Source organism: Sorex araneus, chromosome 1, assembly GCF_027595985.1.
Source record: "Sorex araneus isolate mSorAra2 chromosome 1, mSorAra2.pri, whole genome shotgun sequence".
In the NCBI taxonomy this organism is placed as follows: domain Eukaryota; kingdom Metazoa; phylum Chordata; class Mammalia; order Eulipotyphla; family Soricidae; genus Sorex; species Sorex araneus.
In genome coordinates this window covers 39,158,419-39,180,142 of record NC_073302.1, presented here as the reverse complement: position 1 = coordinate 39,180,142, position 21,724 = coordinate 39,158,419, and the positions used below count along the sequence as shown (strand labels likewise).

Here is a 21,724-nt window from a genome sequence, read left to right as displayed (position 1 = left end):
ATGACTTACAAAGCTGTTGATGATGATAACAGTGTTTTGGACATTCAGTGGCCTTATTCCAAACCTGATACAGGTGTCAGCATCCCTTCACCAATGACCCAACTTTCCTCCCTCTCCTTGTCTCCTTAGCAAACTATTTTTTGAATTAGATTATTGTTTGGGTCATATACTTGGACTAGTGTAGTCTCTCGTGGTTTGGGTGTACATAGTTATGTCACCTCCACATCATCAAAATACTAAGTGTCTTGACCAATGCCTTTATGATTTCTTTTTTAATTGAATCACTATGAGATCCAGTTACGATGCTTTCATGTTTGAGTTTCAGTCATACAATGATCGAACACTCATTCCTCTACCAGTGCACATTCTCTACCACCAATGTCCCCAGTGCACCCCCAGTTCCCAACCCTCCCCCTGCCTCTATAGCAAACAATTTCCCCCCATACTCTCTCTCTACTTTTGGGCATTATGGCTTGCAGTATAGATACTAAGAGGCTATCACATTTGGTTCTTAATCTACTTTCAGCACACATCTCCCATCCCAAATGATTCCTCCAACCATCCTTGACTTAGTTATCCTTTCTCTATTCCAACGGCCTTCTCATCCAGCTCATGAGGCAGGCTTACAACTATAGAGCAATCTTCCTGGCCCTTGTCTCTACTGTGCTTAGATGTTAGTCTCATATTATGTTATTTTATATTCTACAAATGAGTGCAGTCATTCTATATCCTCTTTCTGACTCATTTCATTTAGCATGATACTCTCCATTACCATCCACTTATAACCAAATTTCATGACTTCATCTTTCCTAACAGCTGCATAGTATTCCATTGTGTAGATGTACCAAAGTTTCTTTAACCAGTTGTTTGTTCTCAGGCACTGGGGTTGTTTCCAGATTCTGGCTATTATGAACAGTGCTGCAATGAAGATACAGGTGCAGATGTCATTTCTACTGTGCTTTTGTGCACCCTTGGGATATAGTCCAGAAGTGGTATTGCGGGATCATATGGAAGCTTGATTTCTAGTTTTTGAAGGAATACGTATATTGTTTTCCAAAAAGGCTGGACCAGCCTTTGTGCCGCCACGCGAGATCGACCCCGGAGGCAACTGAACCACTTTGGACACGAGCGGCACCCCAAAATGCCTCCAAACTGTGTGCTCGGAGTTACTGGCCCAGGCGCGGCCAGCGGGGTATGGTCTTTTCTCTCTCAACTCTTTCTTTTTGAATGCAGCGAGGCAACAGCCAGTTTTTAGACTATGCAGGAAGCCCAGGAAAGCTGATGGGGTGGGACTTCCGGATCCGCCCTGTGCAATGATATTTAAGCACAGAGCCATGTGGGGACGCTCCTTTGTGACGCCACATGAGATCGACCCTGGAGGCAACTGAACTGCCAGCGAGTGATGCAATTACCAAAAAAATTTTCCCTGGACTTCATATAGAAATCCAAAACCGCGCAGCTGCAATAGCAGCCACGCGACTTAATATCTCTTGATTGTCAGCAACGTGTAAATGTTCCTTTTTGGCAGGGCTTACCGTGGGGGGGAAACTCCAAACAATAGTACTGAGTTTTTTGTTGAAGGGTAAAAGATTGTAGCGATAGAATTTTAGGCAGAATTTTCCCTGGACTTTATATAGAAACCCAAAACCGCGCGGCCGAGACAGCCTAATGTCATCTAATCATCAGCAATATGAAATGGTTCCTTTGTAACGGGTTGGACTTTGGGGGGACCATAATAGGGTTAAAGTTTGTAGTGACATGTAATTTCTGGCTGTACTCTGCCTGGACTTTATACAGAAATTCAAAGCTGCGAGGCCGCTGCCATGGCCGCGCAACCTAATGTCATTTAATCATAACCAATATGAAATGGTTCCTTCTTAACTGGTCGGACTTTGGTGGGAAATCCTAACAAGAATAGTAAGTCTCTTGCTGAAATATTGAAGGCAATCAAAGTGGTAGCCATCTCTATAGACTGAACTAAGCCATATCCCCACGCCGGCTGAGAAGAAATATCCTTCTTTCTCGGGAAGAAACGCGGCGTGGCGTTAACCATAGTATGATGTCCATTAAGCTGACACGAACCTGGTGGCATGGGAATGGAATACAAGGGAATAAATTATTATGTACTTGGAACAGCGGGACGCTGGTGGAACCTCGAGCTGGGGCCGATACCAGCGTATTACTTTTGGTTCCAGAAACTGCTGGCAGACATTCTTCCAGACTATCAACTAAGCCAGAGCCCCACGCCGGCTGATGACGGGAAATAACCATCTTTTTCGTTTTTTTTTTTCCCCTTTGTCAGGCAGCATGGTGATTACTAAACAGGCGTGAACTTGGTGGCATGGGACGAGGCGGGGGGGGGAAAAAAATAGAAAAGTTATGTAACAAACAGCGGGACTTAATATCTCGACATTCTCAGCAATGGAGAGCTATCAAATACTTCCTTGACAGTAGGACTGTCTTTTCTTTTTTGGGGGGAAACCCTAGCAACAATAATGAGTTATGTGTTGAAACATGGAATGTAACCAAGATAAAGCGTAAACGAAGTGAAATTTATCACTTTCAAGGGCGGGGACTAGGGAGGCGGGAGGGGGCGGGAGGTATAATGGGGTGGTTGGTGATGGAATATGGGCACGGGTGAAGGGAAGGGTGTTTGAGTATTGTATAACTGACATAATCCTGAGAGAACTATGTAACCCTCCACATGGTGATTCAATAAAATTTATTAAAAAAAATAAATAAAGGCTAAAAGCATCTGATGAGAAAGGTTCTGAGAGGGCAATAAAAAAAAAATAAAGAAATAAAGAAAGAAAGGCTGGACCAGTCGAATGCCTTTATGTTATCTCCGGCCTCCACCCTCTTTCTTCCTCAGCATTCTCATTTCTGTGATTCAGTGCCAAGGGTTTGCCATAATTTGATACTTTATATTCATGTGAGTATATCTCATAAGAGTTTCCTAGAAGTGAATTGGCTGGAAAAAATATTAAAATTTTTATACATACTGCCAGATTGTCTTTAAAAATTATATTCCTTCTTATTTCTATATATAATAACAGACTATACAGTTTTACATTTCTGTCAAACTGGAATTTTTATCTTTTTTATCTTTTCCAGACTCAGATGAAAAAAAAAATTGGCATTGTTATCTATTTTTTTCTTAATCTTGAGTAAAAATCAATAATTTCTTCATGTTAATTAAGCTTTAGTGTTTGTTTTTCTGAAAACTACCTATTAATGATCTTTGCCCCTTGCTATTGGATTTTTTCCACACTTATTTATTATTGATAAAGTATTAATGTAAAGGTATATATTAAAAAACATTTTGTAGCACTCCTTGTCTAAATTTTCTCCCTATGGGACTAGGGATTTTTATTTGTTTTTTAACCAGAAAAAAACCTAATTTTATGAATATCTTATGTACTCATCACTGTCTCACTTACAAAGCAAAGAAGAATATATAGTCTTGGGGCTGGAATGATAGCACAGCGGGTAGGATGTTTGCCTTGCATGCCGTCAACCCGGGTTCGATTCCCAGCATCCCATATGGTCCCCTGAGCATTGCCAGGAGTAATTTCTGAGTGCATGAGCCAGGAATAACCCATGTGCATTGCTTGCTGTGACCAAAAAAAGAAAAAAAAAAGTATAGTATTTATTTTTTCCTCAACTACTCTGAACTTTAACAATATGACCTAGAGATGTTTTCATAACCATAATTTCGTAACAGCTATTTTCCCCTCTTTTCTATTTTTGACTGCATAGTGTTTAGCATAGTTTATGTAGTGTTAGCATAGTTATGTAACTGGTTCCTTATGAATCGACATTTAGGTTGTTTCTAATCTTTCATGGTTACAAGAAATGCTTTTATACATATGTTACTCTGCCATGTGTATACTAAAAGTATATAAAAATAAGTATAGTCATACTTATTTGTAGGCTTTATAGATATCAGTTTATGATTTCTGACAGAGAGGTTCTGGATAGCCATGTACAGTATATGTCCAAGGAATCAGGTTTTCCCTCTCTCTTCTAGACCTATATAAGGAGTTCTGTGGCACAGAAAACTCTATTTGTGTAGTGCAGAAAATCTCAGACAGACCCAAGTTTTAACACAGCATTCTTAGGCATGTTGTTTAACTTCTCCATTCTTTTTTCTCCTCATGAATAAAAAAGACCTTAATAATGTCTACCTTATTTGGCAGTAGTTATAGTTATTAATGGGAGTTAAATATGGTTGTGAAAGATGTTCTTTTGCCAATTCAAGATTACTTACTAACAGTTCAGAATTCAGTTCCAGAGTAGAAATATATCTGTATATCTGTATCCACAGAAAGTCCTATCTTTGATCAGCCTTGCCATCTGAGACTTGGGAGCAGCTATGAACCAACTCAATTTTAAACTCATTGGTTCCTTTAAATGTTCCTTTTTTATTCACAGAACAATACCATCAAGACCTCAAGATATAATTTCTTTAACTTCTTGCCCCTGAACCTATTTGAACAGTTCCAGAGAATTGCAAATGCATATTTTCTCATATTGCTGATCCTACAGGTATTTCTTTGGTGTGCCTTTTCCTGAGTATAGTAATTATCCTCTCAGGGAGGGTAATCAGTCCCTTGCCTCTCCCAAACTAAGAAAGGTCTTTTCTCCTTAGATAATAGGCAAATGGATGACTGGAGTCTCAGCCTATCCTCGGGTGTAGCTATGGTCCTTCTTTGTCAGGATAAAACAACCTTCTACAAGAGGAGGAAGACAAGGTCACCAAATCCCAAGGAGGGAAGCTACCTCATCATGGCTGTGTGGTTAAAGTTCAGCTTGAACAGTAGATCACAGGGTCTTCACCCCAACCACAGATGCATCCCCCATTCCTCCTTGTCTCAACCTTCCTGGCAGAAAATTAATATGCAGGAGTTCTGAGGAAGGAGAATAGCTTAGAGCAAGAGACAAGGTGGTAGTCCCAAATTGGAATAGAGGAACTAGATTACCTCATTTCACCTCAGCTGAAGTAGCATAAGAAGCTGTGTGGCTTTCCTCTGTCTAACCACACAACCCTTCACCCCCACCATAGCAACTTCATTATCAGAGGAGAACTGGCCCAGTGCCCTAAGACAAAGGTAGTAGAGTTCTGGATAGGTAGGTGGAAACTTAAAGCTTCCCCCTTGGTTCTTGGGAAGTGTTTGTTCTTTTAAGGAGCAAACAAATGAGATGAAGGCTACAATAGGGGAATGTAACTAGGAGAGTTGGATTTCTTATGAATCTATAAAGGTAGAAGCGGTGGTGGAGATTGGGACTATAAGGAAAATATATTGCGAGGAAATCTGTTGTCCTGCAAGGAAATATATTGTCCTTTATGCTTTCTGACTCAACTCTTTCTACCCTTTCCCTCTCACAGTTGATTCCTCAGATCTCCTCCTTGGCATGGTATACAACTGTGATACCCTTAATGGTGGTGCTAACCATAACAGCAGTGAAAGATGCCAGCGACGATGTGGTGAAATGACTTCCTGGACCTTTAATTTCTCACTGTATCTAGTCAGGATGTTGGGCAAGAAAAACTTCCACAAACTACCTGGTGTCAGGAAAAAGAATAAGAGAAATGCTTCCATTTTTGCTTTCCTTGTTTGTCCCTGAAGACTCATTTCTTTTAGGTTCAAGATTGGTGAAATATCCATGGCCAGAAAGAGGTGGTGCAAGGCCATTATCTTTCCCCACCACCTTTTTTTTTTAGCTCTTAATCCAGATTTTCTTCCTTTTTCTATTTTCCCAAGACTAATCCTTTTTAATAATTCACTTCTCCCTTCATTTCCCTATTAGCTTTTTGTGTGTGTGTGCTCTCATTCTTTCCACATTACCTCCTTTTTCCATTTCAATATTTTTTCTTTCTTTTATTCTTCTTTCTCTTTCTTCCTTTCTTTCTTTCTTTCTTTCTTTCTTTCTTTCTTTCTTTCTTTCTTTCTTTCTTTCTTTCTTTCCTGTCTCCTTCTCTTTATCCTATTTACATCTTTATTCTCTACCCTCTGCATTCTACTTCTTTCCATATATACATCCCTGAATAGAATATTCAGTCCTATTAAGTATGCCCAACTCAGTACCCTCTGGTTTTAGAATGCAGACATAGTAAAAGCTGAGTCCTTTCCTGACATTGGAAGGAGAAACTGGTTCCCAGTGAGTGTTACATAGCCTCCTTTTTGCCCCTTATAGCAGCCAATATCAAAGGACAATGGTGAGGACCCAATACCATTTCTACTTGTTACAGTTGGGAAGCCAGTCATGTTGGCCTGTTTGTCTATTCAGAGTTTCCCTGAGAAAGTTTTTTTGATCCTACCAAACAAATTTTCAGACCAAAGTTTAAGAGCATGATATTTCTTCAGTCCTTTAATTCTATACTTCATTAGATTCTAGAATTAGCACAGATAGTGGCTTAAATCTTAGGCACAACTTGATTGTGCAAAATTAAACTCTTATTTCTCTATAACTAAATTCAGTGTAGCCCAAGCACCACCTTACCATCCCAACTCTCTTTAACAGGAGCCCAAACCTTGCTAATTCAGGATTACTTACTAACAGTTTAGAATTCAGTTCCTTTTTTTTTTTATGGCAATGCTAGTTTTCATTTTAATTTTTTTATTTGGACACTGATTTACAGTGCTGTTATTACAGAGCTTCAGGCATAATAATGGACTTTCAGGCCAACTCCAAACCAACCACCAATGTCAGTGTCCTTCCACCAGTGTGCCCTCATACCTCCTTAGCAAACTCAGTATCTTCATTTATTATAGTTTGAATCACATATTTACAATAGTATTCATTCTTACAGTTTTGAAGTACACAGTTTTCACCTCTCTATACCACAGAAGTGCCCAAAACCCTCACCATCAATCTGCCTCCACTTTCTCCCTTTTGCATAAATATTTTGACAGATATAGGGTTTAGTCTGTCCCCTTCCCAGTCCCACCCTGTTCCCAGAGAGTGATCATAACCAGAAGAGTGAATTCATGTGAGTTCTAAGACTAGAACATCCCCTGTATTTGTCTTTCTCTTATTTGGTCTTAGAATAGAAGTGTGGATTCCTTTTTTCCTGTTGCACCCCCTGTGAAAGCTTTTTTTTTTTTAATGACAACTACATTGGGTGGGGGTTGATAGTATGCTCAAGAATACTTCACTTTCCCTATAGCTATCAAGGTATATATAACTCTAGTCTTTCCCATCATTTTGTACTCTTTCCTCTGTGGCTTTAGCTATAACTTTCTTATTCTCATTCCCCTGGGTTTGGGCTTTTAGCACCTAAAACCAAGATTTAATCTCTTCTTCCTGTTTTGGGTTGGTATTATTTTTTTAGGGGGATGGGTGTCTGTTTTGTTTTGTTTTGTTTTGTTTTGTTTTTTTATCTTTCCCCAGGTTTTAGAGATAATGAGGTCTTGGGTATGTTCTCCCTGCTCCACAATTTTATTTTAGACTCCATGATTTACAGTACTGTTAATGGTAGGGTTTTATGCCTAAAATGTTCCTGCACCACACTGTCCACCAGAGTCTACATCGGGCAGGGAAAGGATAGAGAGGGAAAAGGAAAATTTTTTAAAAGGGGAAACAACTTTGGATATTATTTCAAAGTGTTGACTTCTTCAGCAATTTGCTCACTGCATGATCCTGACTATTTTCTTGTGTAATTTTAGAAAAGGCACAAAAATGACAAGCAAGTCAACAGCCGTTCCGTTCTGGTTTTGATGAATGGCAAGTAAGTCCTTTTAGAGAGGCGGGTTTAGGAAGGTTTGACTCTGGGAAAAGGTTTGTCTTGTTAAATCACTGGTGTTCTGAGTGTTCGGGAAGATAAAACAGGACAGTGAAAAAACCTTTGGTTGGACATATAAATAATTTGTTTCTAGATCTAGCATACCCTGAACATACCATGTGCCCTCAGACTCTCTGTACTGTATAATTCTCACCAAGTGGAGATAGTATTCTCTACCTTACAATAACTTGTGAAAAGTAAAATGAGACAATATATCAAGTGATTAATAGCTTACATATGCAAGTGATTTTTATTAATGTACTGGCCATCATGAAGACCTCTATCTCTAGAACTTTAATGGATTCTAACATGGCTTTTTGGCTATTCTACTGAGCCTGGCAAGCTACCAAGAGTATCCTGCCTACACGGGCAGAGCCTGGCAAGCTACCCGTGGCGTATTCGATATGCCAAAAATAGTAACAATAGGTCTCTTTCCTCTGACCCTGAAAGAGCCTCCAATCATTGTGAAAGATGAGTAAGGAGAGGCTGCTAAAATCTCAGGGCTGGGAGGAATAGAGATGTTACTGGTGCCCACTCGAGTAAATCGATGAACAATGGGATGACAGTGGCACAGTGATACAGTGATACTGTCACCTTTATTCAGATCATTCTTCTTTTGTTTTTCCTTTGGTGAACATGTAAAAAGCTTTATAGTAGCAAAAGAATATGAAGAAAGTCAAATTAATAGATAAATTGGTAAGTAAACCAAAGTATATCATACAGTGGAATAGTAACCGTACTCAGCAGTTGAAATAATGCAACTTGAAGATTCCTCATCTCTTCTCCCTCTGGTGGGCTAATTTAAGAATAAATTTAAATTAAGTTACAAATTATCAAATTGGCACTCTCCTTCCCGTTGCAAGGTCTAGAAAAGCTTCAGAACATGCTTGCTGTATTAGATTTTAGTCCCATCATTTCCCTGGCTCCTTAATTTGCATAGCCTTGCTTTTTTTTTTACAATTTTTAATTGATATGTCACAATTTACAATAGCATTGCTATTAATATCATAGGCATACATTTACTGTACATACCACCAGAATAACAAAATCCCACCCCTCAACCACAGTCTATATGTCCTTTTTCATACATTCCCACCCCCATCCCCAATTCCCACTACACCACCACTGGGAAGACTACTCAGTTCTGTAAGCATTATCTCAGGGTTTGTTTACATTGATCATTGTTGGTTCCTTACTTTATTTAATTTTGATTTAGTGTTAATTTTTAATAATAATACCAATATTATTTTATACTTTCTCGTTGGCTTTATTTTCTCTATCATGTCTAAATATTGTAGTACCCAATGACTCATTAATAAAAAATAATAAAATAATAATAAAGCCCTGAAAATGGGGGAAATGAGTGAATTCATAATTTTCTTCTGGATGAGAAACAAAGTTGGCCCTTCTCCAATAATTAGAAAAGATTCTGAAACGACAAAATGTTTCCTCAGACATTTGTCTCTGGCAAAAGGGCTATGCATTGTTATGCCTACAGAAAACAAGACTTCATTCAAAGCATATTAATAGTCTATAGATGTGCTTCCACTTTCAGTTATTTTTGGTACCTAACATAATATAATTTAATAGAATTACCTTAGAGACCTAGCTCATTCCAAAGTCTTGTGATAGGGCTGGAGCAATAGTACAGCAATAAGACACTTACTTGCCTTGCATGCAGTTGACCTGGATTAAATCTCTGATATGCCATATAGTCCTTCATGCACATCAGGAGTAAATTCTGAGTGCAGAGCCAGGATTTATCCCTAAGCACTGCCAGGCATGCCCCCCCCCGAAAAAAAAGCAAAAGACAAGAAAAAAAAACAGCAACAACATGCTTGTGGCGATAATGTACATCTTGCTTAATACTAATAACCAAAAAGAAGGCTTTATGGACTATTCAAGTGGAGAAACTGAAAAACAAGAGGAAAGTAAATCATGGTACCTCAATTAAAATGGAAAAACAAGAAGAAATAAAAATGAATTGCCTTAAAGAAAAATAAAAGTCAGTATTATTGTCAAATCTGCTCCAACTTCAAGATTGCTTTTTATGGGAAGTAGGGATTTAGAGTTCAAAAGTTACCCGATTTTAACTTAGGTAAATAAAATTAGCTTAATCATATGATTTGGTACTTTGTGGGGATGATATTTGTGTTGCATCATATAGTATGTAAGAGTTATTTCCAGGTCTGTGCTCAGGAGTCACTCCTAGTGGTGCTGGGGGGGGACCATACAATGTTGGGAATAGAACCCAAGCCTCCTGATTGCAGGCGTGTGCTCCTGCCTGTTGAGCCGTACAGGGGGCTAAATCAGGCCAGCACAATAGTACAGTGTGTAGGGCACTTGCCTTGCATACCGTATGGTCCCGCCAGGTGAGGCCCCCAAACAAAAACCAAAAAAAAAAGATATATTGCTAAATTGAAATTTGAAATAGACACAATTTTGTATCTGTGTAGCTTTTAAACATATATGTCATATTTGATTATATGGATTGGTATTTTCTAGAAGGAAATGCAAAAAATTCTAATAGCAGCTCTCTTTGAAAAATAAAACCTGAATCTGGGGATTTTTTTCCTTTTCCTTATATGTTTTTCTTGATTATTTGAATTTTTGCCATGTGAATATATTATTCATACCAAATGAATAATTATGTGTCCCTATATTTTCATAGAGTTGTAGAAAATTCTACCTGACATACATAGAAGTAGACTCTATTCTTGATTGTAAATAGGATGCGTCACAAACCAGTTTGATCCTCTTCTTACACCTTAACTTTTTCTCAACTGTTTTTGTTTGTTCTTTCCTAATTTTTCAAAACTATATCAGAAACATTCTAAGAGCAAGCATTTAATAGTCATTTCTTACAGGATAATACAAGAAAAGTGGATGAACATCCAAGTGGGAGATATAATAAAACTAGAAAATAATAATCTTGTCCCAGTGAGTACCTTTCTTACTCTGGATTTTTCTTTTTCAATTGGAATGAGTAGGGAAACCCATTTAGCACTTCTGCTACTGATGCTTTTCGTAAACTTTATCTTTGTGTAAGGAAATGAACAGCTCCAATAGTTAAAAAAATTATTCCTATTCACCTCTTACCCACGGCTATAGTTAAATTATAACTAGTTGAAGTTAGTCAGAGGGGAAGAAGCAACACTCAATGATCTCTCTCATATGTGTGATATAAAGAAATATAATGGTGCAATAAAGAATACCAAAGATGGTGAAAACAAAGAACACGAGAATTGGTATTCAGTAGGAACCATACCACCTCAGAGGACTGGGGCATGGAACAGGGAGGGGGCAATGACCATGGTGGAGGAAAGCATTCAACTGGGAAGAGGTGGTGCTGAAAGGTGGCAAAGTGTTATGTATGGAACCCTATCAACAAAAGTACTGTAAATCACAGCACAAAAAGTTTTATATATATATGTATATATATGTATATTTTTCTTTTTGGGTCACACCCAGCAGTGCACAGGGGTTACTCCTGGCTCTGCACTCAGGAATTACTCCTGGCAGTGCTGGGGGACCATATGGGATGCTGGGAATCGAACCTGGGTCGGCCGCGTGCAAGGCAAATGCCCTACACGCTGTGCTATCGCTCCAGCTCCTATATATATATATATTTTTTTTTAAGTGCTCCTCATAGAGACATACTGATAGGTGTCAGGCAAATGGGGAAGGGTGGGCAATTGGTTGAGGGAAATAGGCACTGGTGAAGGAATTGGTATTAAAACAATGTATGCCTGAATCCCAGTCATGAATAATTTTATAATATCATGGTGATTTAATTAGAAGTATTTTTAAATAAATGAAAATAAATTGTAAATAGTTTGGGGGGAGGAGTGTTTATAGTAATGATGACAAATCCTAGACAAAGAAAATAGAATGTCTATAAAGTTGTGAGGTTGAACATCTAGTCATAGGAAATTGCTTTTATCACAATGCTATGTTGAAAGTCTTGCTTTCTTATCTTCTCTGACTTTTCTGACTACAGGCTGATATCCTTCTACTCTCTAGCAGTGAGCCCTGTGGCCTGACATACATAGAAACAGCAGAGCTGGATGGGTGAGTATACCCTCCTGACAGTCATTAAGACAGTTGACTCAATTTAGAGTGGTTCCCACTAGGGGAGAACATGATGCGGAGAATGAATTTTATTCCCAGATGAACATTGTGTGGTATGAACTGAAAACGCTAGAAATATCTGGACAAGAGAAAATAAGTCAAACTTTTAGGACGTCAAGTCCATGGCTGAGCTCTTGACATGAATAAATTGAGCATCTAATACTCCAGAGTCTACATCTCTAAACTTCAAACATTCTGGTTATATTCAATAGAGCTGAGTGGCAGGAAAGAAATAAATAGAGGGGCCGGAGCGATAGCACAGCGGGTAGGGCGTCTGCCTTGCACGCGGCCGACCCGGGTTCGATCCCCGGCATCCGATATGGTCCCTCAAGCACCGCCAGGGGTAATTCCTGAGTGCAATGCCAGGAGTAACCCCTGAGCATCGCTGGGTGTGACCCAAAAAGCAAAAAAAAAAAAAGAAAGAAATAGAACTGTAACATTTTGGGGTAGAGTTCCGATATTTAAGGGTGTGGGATGGACATAAGGAAATTATTTACTGATCAAATGATGTGTTGTATGAAAAATTTAAGGTAGAAATGTATCAAACTATAATGACCAAAAGAGGGGGGAAGAGAGAGAGAGAGAGAGAGAGAGAGAGAGACAGAGAGAGAGAGAGAGAGAAGAAAAGTACCTGTCATAGAGACAGCTGGTGGTGGAGGGGGTGGCAGGAGGGAAACTGGGGACAGCTGTTGGGGAAAATGTACATTGGTGAAGGGACAGGTTTTGGAACATTGTATGACTGAAACCCAACCAAGAGCTTTGTAAATGTCTATCTCAGGGTGAATCAAAAAATAAATTAAAAAAAGTAGAAATGCATTAACATGCAAGTACCAAGATATTTTTTTAAATTTTTAATAAAAATTTTCACAATAATTGATTACATTCAATATTCCAACACCAATCCCACCACCATTACACCTTCTCACCACCATTATTTCAAAAATTTCCACAACCCCCAAAGCCTGCCCCCAAAGCAGGATCTAAATAATTTATTTTGTATTGCTTGCTTTGAATAATCTGCTAAAAATGATCCAAAAAAGTTTCCTTAAAGGAAAGTATGTTAAGATAGTTTTTTCTCACCCTGGAGCCATTAAGTCCTGGTACAAGAGATTACAAATATGTTGTTACAAGTTGAGCCTGTGTGCAAAAAAATATATATATATATTTATTTATTTATTTTAGATCGGTTGCCTTCTACCTTATACCCCATTAAATGTGGTGTGCTACTCTTCATACATCAGTGGCGTAGATTATGAGATGTCACATGGCTGAAATTCTAAAATTTTTTGTTAATTTTTAAATTTCATTTTCATAAGGTTGTTCACATTGATTGCAACACCAATCTCACCACCATTACACCTTCCCACCACTATTATACCTTCCCAACACCATTATTTCGAATTTTTCTACCACCATTCAAGCCTGCCTGCCACAGGAAGATTCTAGATAATTTATTTTCTATTGCTTATTATGAATATCATGAGAGGTTGCATGGTCACAAAAGTGGCTGCTCACTCCTGGAATTCTAAATATGTAAATGATTAGGGTCCAGAAGTTTCTCTGTAGGGAGCTAATCCACTTTGAGATTCATTTGTGAGTCTCTGGATCAAGGCCAGTGGTGTGCTTAAATATGGCCCGGAGGCAGTTAGTGGGGACCAGGACCCCGAAGGGGCTGGGAGACAGGAATGGATGAACCATCTCTGCCTCCATGTGTCCTGGTGTCTTCAGAGCTTGTTCCTGTGTACCTGGGTTTTTCTTCTGAAAGTTTGTGGCCACCAGGGGTTCATCTGTAGTGGGTAGAGAGGGGACACCTATTCCATCTGAGGAGCCCCAGTGAAATCAGCTCGGCATGGGGTCCAGAGAGATCTCCAGCGAGCTGCTGTCAGCTGGGTTCACTGCTGCATCTCTTGAATTCTAAAATTTTAAATAGGCTGATACAGCGAAGGTTGTTTTTAACTGGATGGTGACTTTGGGGTCCAGAGGCATCTCCGCAGCTTATTGTTCTGAGATTTATTTGTGAGTCTCTAGGTAATGGCCATTTATGAGATTATAGGGTGCCAGAGGCAGTTTGTGGGCGTGACTCCCAGGCTCCCAGGAGAATAGGGGGATGGGGAAAGTTGCCTCTTCCTGACTCCGCGCGAGCCCTGAGATTTCAGTCACAAAACCTGCATACCTGAATTTTTCAGCAGATTTACTCACATATGAGTCTTGTCCAAGCCTGTGGAGATTGGCCATGAGCATGGCGGTGATTGAGTTCTAGAGGTTTTCAGCTGCTGGGACTCTATTGGGGCAGAAGCGGGGGTACTCACCCACATCCCTCTGGGTTGCCTTCATAAGAGTAAGTCTGGCATGGGGTCTGGAGGCACCTCTTCTGAGATTTATTTGTGAGTCTCTGGATTATAGCCATTAATGAGCTTATATGGCATCATAGACCATCATCAGAGAGCTTTTTCTTTTACGTTTTGTGTTTTACAAATATTCTTGGTGTCCACAGCATGTTTTTAATGTAGGAATACTGCTATTCATTCAGCCATTGATTAAGATGGTTGAGCTGGGCATGAACTCCACATTACATTTTTTTTTTAGTTTTTTAATTGGATACCCATGATATAGACCATTGCAAAGATGTTGTAATTGGGTTTCAGTCATACAGTAATCCAGCAGCCATCCCTCCACCAGTGCACACCTCCCACCACCAATGTCCCCCGTTTCCCAAACCCCAACCTCCTACCCCCAGCCTCTCTCTATGGGAGACACTTACCTTCTTGCTTATTCTCTCCTTTTCCTTTTATGCATTATGGTTTGCAATACAGGTGCTAAAAGGTCATGGTGTTTGTTCAGAACATTTGGTATTTTATCAGGACAGTAAGACTGGAGTAGCTTTTCAATTGAGTAGAGCTTTGCGGTGTGAATATGACCGCCGAGGCTTCCAGAAGTACAGGGAAGTGGGGGGAGGTAGTCCATTCTGACCCCCGAGAAAGCCTGGTGATTTCAGTCACAAAACCCACGTACCAAAATTCTCAGCAGATTATATCTTGGTGAGGTCTGTCCTGAGATGGTGGAGTCAGACCTCCTGGGAGTATGGCGGCAATTTTGGATTGTGGAAGCAAGCAACTGCTGGGGGCTCTGCTTGGGTGGGCACAGGACAACCGTCTCCCCCCCGGATTTACCCCAGCCTGTTCAACCATGTGTGGATCTGAGATTAACTACAGCTTTTGATCTCTTTTGAGATTAATTTATGGGTCTTTGAAGCAAGGCCAGTAGTAGAGCTTACATGATGGTGCTGGTGGTAGTTCATGGGGGTGACTGCCAGTGCTTTCATGAGTATTGGGAAGTAAGGGGAGGTAGCCCATCACAGCTCTGGGAAAGCCTGGAGATTTCAGTCACAAAACTCGCATACCAGAATTTTTAACAAATTATATCTTGGTGAGGTCTGTCCTGAGATGTGCAGTTAGACCAGGAGTATGACGGTGATTTTGGGTTGTGGAAGGAAGTAGCTTCTGCCAGGGGCTCTGCTTGGGCGGGCACAGGCCAACCTATCCCCCTCCAGGTTACCCAAGTCTGTTCAGCCATGCACAGGTTCGAGATTAACCAGCTTTTGATCTCTTTCGAGATTTACCTATCACTGTATCACTCTATCACTGTCATCCCGTCGCTCATTGATTTGCTTGAGTGAGCACCAGTAATGTCTCCATTGTGAAACTTGTTCTTACTGTTTTGGGCATGCCGAATATGCCATGGGTAGCTTGCTAGGCTCTTCCGTGATTTTTAAACATATAAAGCTTTATTTAAAAATAGTTTACTAACCCCTGTTTTCAAAACTTTTGGTAACCCCAGGGACTGGAACTATTCCCAGCATTTGATTCCCAGCATCCCATATGGTCCCTCAAGTACTTCCAGGAGTAATTTCTGAGTGCAGAGCCAGGAGTAACCCCTGTGCATCGCCAGGTATCACCCAAAAAAGAAAAACAATCTTTTGGTAACCCAATGGGAAGTGAAAGATTAGGTAATACAATTTGTACATTCCCAAGTAATAATCATTTCATTGGAAAGACAAGATTAAAAACGGACCGAGTGAGCCAAGAAGGAGATAATGGAAGCTCAAATTTACCTATGGGTCTCTGAAATAAGGCAAATAAATGAGCTTATATAGCTGAGCCAGAGGTGGTTTGTGGGCATGACTCCCACATACCTAACTACTTTTGACCGTTTAATTTCTTGGAAAATTTGGTCCCAAGTTGTTGGGGTTTGGCCAAAGGCACAGTGGAAATTTTGGGGTGTCAGGAAGCCTGAAGGCACCATCAGGCTGCTGATGCACTAGCCTCGAAGGCATAGGTTGACCTGTTACCTGTTGGTGGCACCATAGCCCCACTTCACAAGTGTTTTGAAATGAATCTTCCTGTGCATACCTGTTTCAATAAATGGCTTATTGGCATGTTCATTTGCAGGTGTGTGCATGTTCTTAGCAGAATCTTTTCCTTATTCTTGATGAAGTTTCCAGGTCCATGTTTTGTTTGTTTGTTTTTGACATTTCTTCAATTTTCTCCAAAGCATGTGACCAGCAAGATCTCATGAGCTGATTGAATTATTGGTAGTGAAATAGCAAGGGACTGGAGCGATAGCATAGTGGTTGGGCGTTCGCCTTTTACGCAGCTGACCAGAGTTAGATTCCTCCACCCCTCTTGGAGAGCCCAGCAAGCTACCAAGAGTATCGAGCCCACGCGGCAGAGCCTGGCAAGCTACCCGTGTGTATTGGATATGCCAAAAACAGTAACAAATAAGTCTCTCAATGAGAGACATTACTGGTGCCTGCTCAAACAAATCGATGAGCAATGGGATGACATAACACTGTCATGAACAGAATATGTCAGTCCAAACTTAATTTGGGCTGGAGCGATAGCACAGTGGTTGGGCCAACCCGTGTTCAATTCCTCCACCTCTCTCAGAGAGCCCGGTAAGGTACTGAGAGTATAGAGCCCGCACGGCAGAGCCCGCACAGCAAGCTACCCATGTGTATTGGAAATACCAAAAACAGTAACAATAAGTAACAATAAGTCTCTCAATGAGAGATGTTACTGGTGCCCGCTTGAACAAATGGATGAGCAATGGGATGACAGTGACAGTGACAGTGAAATAGCAAGAGTGAGAGCAAGGAAGAGAGGAGAGTGACTGGGCTAGCACCCAACCATCTTGTAGCTGCCCCTCATAGCACTGTCCTTGAGAGAACTGTGAGAATGACTGTTACAGATTAAACCTGTATCACAAGCTCTATTGGCAACATCTGCTTTGTAAAATCCCAAGAAGTAAGGGAACCAGGACCTTTGCTGTGGCTGTGTGCGTGCCCTATAATGATGACTGCACATCCTTTACTCTAGCGAAACCAACCTGAAAGTAAAGCAAGCCATCACAGTCACTGCTGAACTGGAAGGAGACATGAACCTGCTGTCTACCTTTGATGGTGAGTTTTAGGTAAAAAGTTTGCTTACCCAATCTTTTTTTCTTAATAGAAAAAATAGTCTAGTTAAAATAATTACTATCTAGACAGTGAATTTTATATAACCAACTAAAAATAATATGCAAGTTTATTGACCTGAAAAAATTATAGCATGTTAGTAAGAGGGCTCAGATTATAATAAATGATGCATGGTCTGTGTAATATACATTTGTTTTTTTTTCTATTTTCTTTTTTTTGACAGAATAAATTATTTATTCCCATGGTAATTAAAATAATTATAAGTAAATTACAACAAATATATTTCACTTTTTTCTTTCTTTCTTTCTTTCTTTCTTTCTTTATTTATTTTTGCCCCAATTTCATTTTTTATTTTTTATTTTTTTATTTTTGTGTGTGTGATATACATTTGTTTTTATAAACATGTTTATGAGTACATGTATGAGAAAAATTTGGAGGAGATATTCAAGAAAGTTAATAACAGTTCTAGTCGATGGGTGAGTTTTACTATTTAGCCTCCTAGTATATATAATTATGAAGAGCCTATTTTACCTTACTAATTAGGATAAAGTCCAATTATTCTCATTTTGCAAAAGGAAATAAGGTTTTCTTTAAGAAACTTAAAAAATTTGTTTCCAATTTCAGAGCTCATATGACCTGATAGTGACAAGTTGTCACTATCCCTGCATGATACTTGAGACTTGCAGATTTACTCTTCTTTTATCTATCTATCTATCTTGAAGAAGCCAGGCTAGTGAAATTGGGAAGCTACTAATAGAGGATAGGAAAAATATGTATATTATTTTTGAAAGAAGGATGTTCTTTCCTTTGTATGTAAAGCTTCCTGTAGAAAAAAAAAGCCTGAGATTACAGAACCAGGATTCTTTCTCTTTAATTCTTTCTCTTTAATTCTCTTTAATTCTTCAGGAGAAGTGAATTGCGAGGCTCCCAATAACAAGTTGGACAGATTCACGGGAACACTGAATTATGAGGGAAAGAGCTACTTCCTGAACTACGACAGGATGATATTACGAGGCTGCGTCATCAGGAATACAACTTGGTGCTATGGCTTGGTGATTTTCACTGGTATGACTCTCTGGAGCAGAGCGCCCCAGCCTGCTGGAGTATATTTGTGGCCAAGTTGTGGGAACTTAGAATGTAGGACTGCCACTCACACATGTATATAAATTGCATGTATATAGTGCATACTTATGTTGTTTATGACATTGTGATCAGTAGGCCTATAATACATAAATGATGTGTGTGTACATATCAATGACAGTGCGACAGTGCTGCAGTGTACATATCAATGGAAAGAGGACAGAGAAATTGCTATTTACACTTTCTTCTAAACCTCTTAAATTTGCTCTACAGTGACATCTTTGGTCAATAATTTCCAATACTCAATACTCAGTGGCTGTGAAAACCTCTACTTTCTGCCTATCATAAAGAAATGCAGAATCTCTGTCTCTCAGTCCCAGAGAAGTCTCAGCTTCCCTTGTGCAAATCACTCCATTTCCATTTCCTTTTTCTCACTCTCATTTAGAAATTTTAAATGTAGCCTTTTCAAATAGTGAATTTTCTCAGAAGAAGATAGAGTCTCTCTCTCTCTCTTTTTTTTAAGAACATTCTCTCTGGATTCTTTCTTTTTTTAAAAAAAATTTTATTGAATCACCGTGAGATAGTTACAAGCTTTCATGTTTTGGTTACAATCTCTTTTTTTAAGCCAAATAAACCAGCTGATAAATGAGGGAGAAGCTTGTGGTTATTGTTTCGATTTAACTCTGTGTAAAAAGACTAGACTCCAAACTGCTACAAAGATAGGTACCAGGCATTTATCTACTTTGCAGTAATATTAATTATTCCTAGATGCATTTTAAAGTTATTCGACTTATTGCCATTAACTATGAGCCTTTCCTCCAAGGTGTGGCATTGAAAATAATTAGGTAACCACAAAGGTCCATTTTCATTCAATTTCAAGACTATGGATATATTCAATAATTATAAAAGTTGATGTTTCCCTGTTTCATTTAGGGCCAGACACTAAATTAATGCAGAATAGTGAAAGTTGCTCCTTTAAACGAACACACATGGACCATCTCATGAATATCCTTGTTCTCTGGGTAAGTTAAAGATTTTTTTCTGTTTCTTTATAAATAGATACATTTTCCTACCTTCATTGTAGTCACTGGCACTTCCAGCTTGGAATTTAGGTCTTTTCTAAGTTTCAAGCAGTTTTAGGATGCCACATTCTATTGCTAAAGTAGGAAAGAACACAGCCATTTATAAGGGAATCTTTATACCTCTCTTACAAAGGCTACTTACAGTTTAAAATTTACTACATTATTAGTGACAGCAGAATGGATAAAGGACCCCTGATTTATTTTTATTTTGGGTTTTTTAAATTGAATCACCATAAGATACACAGTTACAAAGTTGTTTATGATTGAATTTCTCATAGAATGTTCCAATACCCATCCCTTCACCAGTGTACATTTCCCACCAGCAGTGTGGCCAGTTTCCCTTCCTTATTTTTATTTTCTATTATTTGGGTTGCTGGGAGTGGGGATGGGCCATACCCAGCTATGTTCAGGACTTACTGCTAGCTCTATTCTCAGGAATCACTCTTGACAGTGTTTGGGAGACCACATGCAATACTGGTGATCAAAGTTGTGTCAACCTTGGGGCTGGAGAGATAGTGTAGAGGGTGGAGTGCTTTCCTTGCATGCGTCAGACAGACTTGGTTTAATCCCAGCATCCCATACGATCCCCCAAGCACTGCCAGGAATGATTACTGAGTGCAGAGCCAGGAGTGACCCCTGAGCATCACGTAGTGGAGCCCCAAAACAAAACAAGCAAAATGTCGGGTCAGTCTCGTACAAGGAAAGCACCTTGTCCCCTGTCCTATCCAGCCCCAAGGACCCTGCTTTAGAAATTAGGACACATTTGTATTTTATCACAACTAGTTTTACTCATGACCTCTTGAATAAAACCTTAGTAAACGAGTAGCAACTAACCATATTAACATCTTACTTAAATAGATTATTTTCTAGCTTCATTTCCTTAGAGGAACATAAGTTCTACTTTAGGAAGAACAGAGGAAATTAAGTGAGCTTTGTTCTGGTCTCCTAATTTTTTTTTTTGGTTTTGGGGTCACAACTGTCGATGCTCAGGGGTTACTTCTGGTGCTCTGCACTCAGGAATTTCTCCTGGTGGTGCTCACCGGACCATATGGGATGCTGGGAATCGAACTCGGGTCAGCCTTGTGCAAGGCATATGTCCTACCCGCTGTGCTAATAGCTCCAGCCCCTCTCCAAATTCTTATGTTACTGCTTCCAAAAAGAAGTTTCCCCTTTATATGTCCTATAAGATTTCACTTGGAAATAACATATTTGGCTGCTAAGAAATGAAAATGTAAAAGCACTGTAACATGATAATCCATTTTGATAATATAAGTTTAAAATGAAAAATAATTATTTCCATCCAGACATATAGAGATTCCCTTTAATTTTTTTAGATATGAATGACTTGTTTCTTCAGTTTTTTGTATAACTGAGCAGTTTCATGCCTCCAAACTTAAAATTTTATGACTTTTTTATACCAAAATTTTTAATTTATTCATTGTATTTTCCCAGGGGAAAAGAAAAGGAATGGGAAATAAATCAGCATGTATGTAACAAAATGATAGCAAATGAGAAAGGAAGTGACAAATACAGCAAAACTAGCCATTAAATAATTATTTCCCAATAATTGGGTCACCAAAGCCCATGGGCTTCAGTCTCCTGTAGTTAAGAGATGAGAGAAGGGGATCAGGAAAGAAAAGACATATATGCTTCCTGACTCCCCTGCCCTCTCCCCATAAAATTTTATGACTTTTTCAATTATAACTTCCCATCTTATCTACAACCTAACTTATCTACAATCTAATTTATCTACAATCTAACTTTAGTTCTATTATCACTGTCCACAGCTCTGTATTTTTTTCTATCAATTTTATATCCTTATATTGAACGTATGGGCTGGAGCACAGCGGGTAGGGCGTTCGCCTTGCACACAGCTGACCAGGGTTTGATTTCTCCTTCCCTCTCAGAGAGCACGGCAAGCTACTGAGAATATCTCAGCCACACGACAGAGCCTGGCAAGCTACCCATGGTGTATTTGATATGCCAAAAACAGTAACATCAAGTCTCACAACAGGGACCTTACTGGTGTCCACTTGAGCAAATCGATGAGCAACAGGATGACAGTTGACAGTGACAGTGATATTGAGCATATAAATGACATCGTCCATCCTTTTCATTCATATTTGTTTCACTTCATTTAATTCCTTTCCATTTTGCTGCGAATTGCAAAAT

General features: G+C 39.3%; 1 protein-coding gene across 1 annotated transcript in view; it reads left to right on the top strand.

The window, feature by feature from the left end:
* LOC101541298 (phospholipid-transporting ATPase FetA-like) overlaps positions 1-21,724 on the top strand; it is a 62,533-nt gene continuing 40,809 nt past the window's right edge. Inside the window, exons 1-9 of the mRNA XM_004600397.2 lie at positions 1-75; positions 4,435-4,548; positions 5,390-5,488; positions 7,671-7,732; positions 10,654-10,726; positions 11,787-11,857; positions 17,293-17,375; positions 18,297-18,455; positions 19,404-19,492. Of these exons, the coding sequence (XP_004600454.2) occupies positions 1-75; positions 4,435-4,548; positions 5,390-5,488; positions 7,671-7,732; positions 10,654-10,726; positions 11,787-11,857; positions 17,293-17,375; positions 18,297-18,455; positions 19,404-19,492 (825 nt within the window). The remainder of the gene's footprint in view (positions 76-4,434; positions 4,549-5,389; positions 5,489-7,670; positions 7,733-10,653; positions 10,727-11,786; positions 11,858-17,292; positions 17,376-18,296; positions 18,456-19,403; positions 19,493-21,724) is intronic.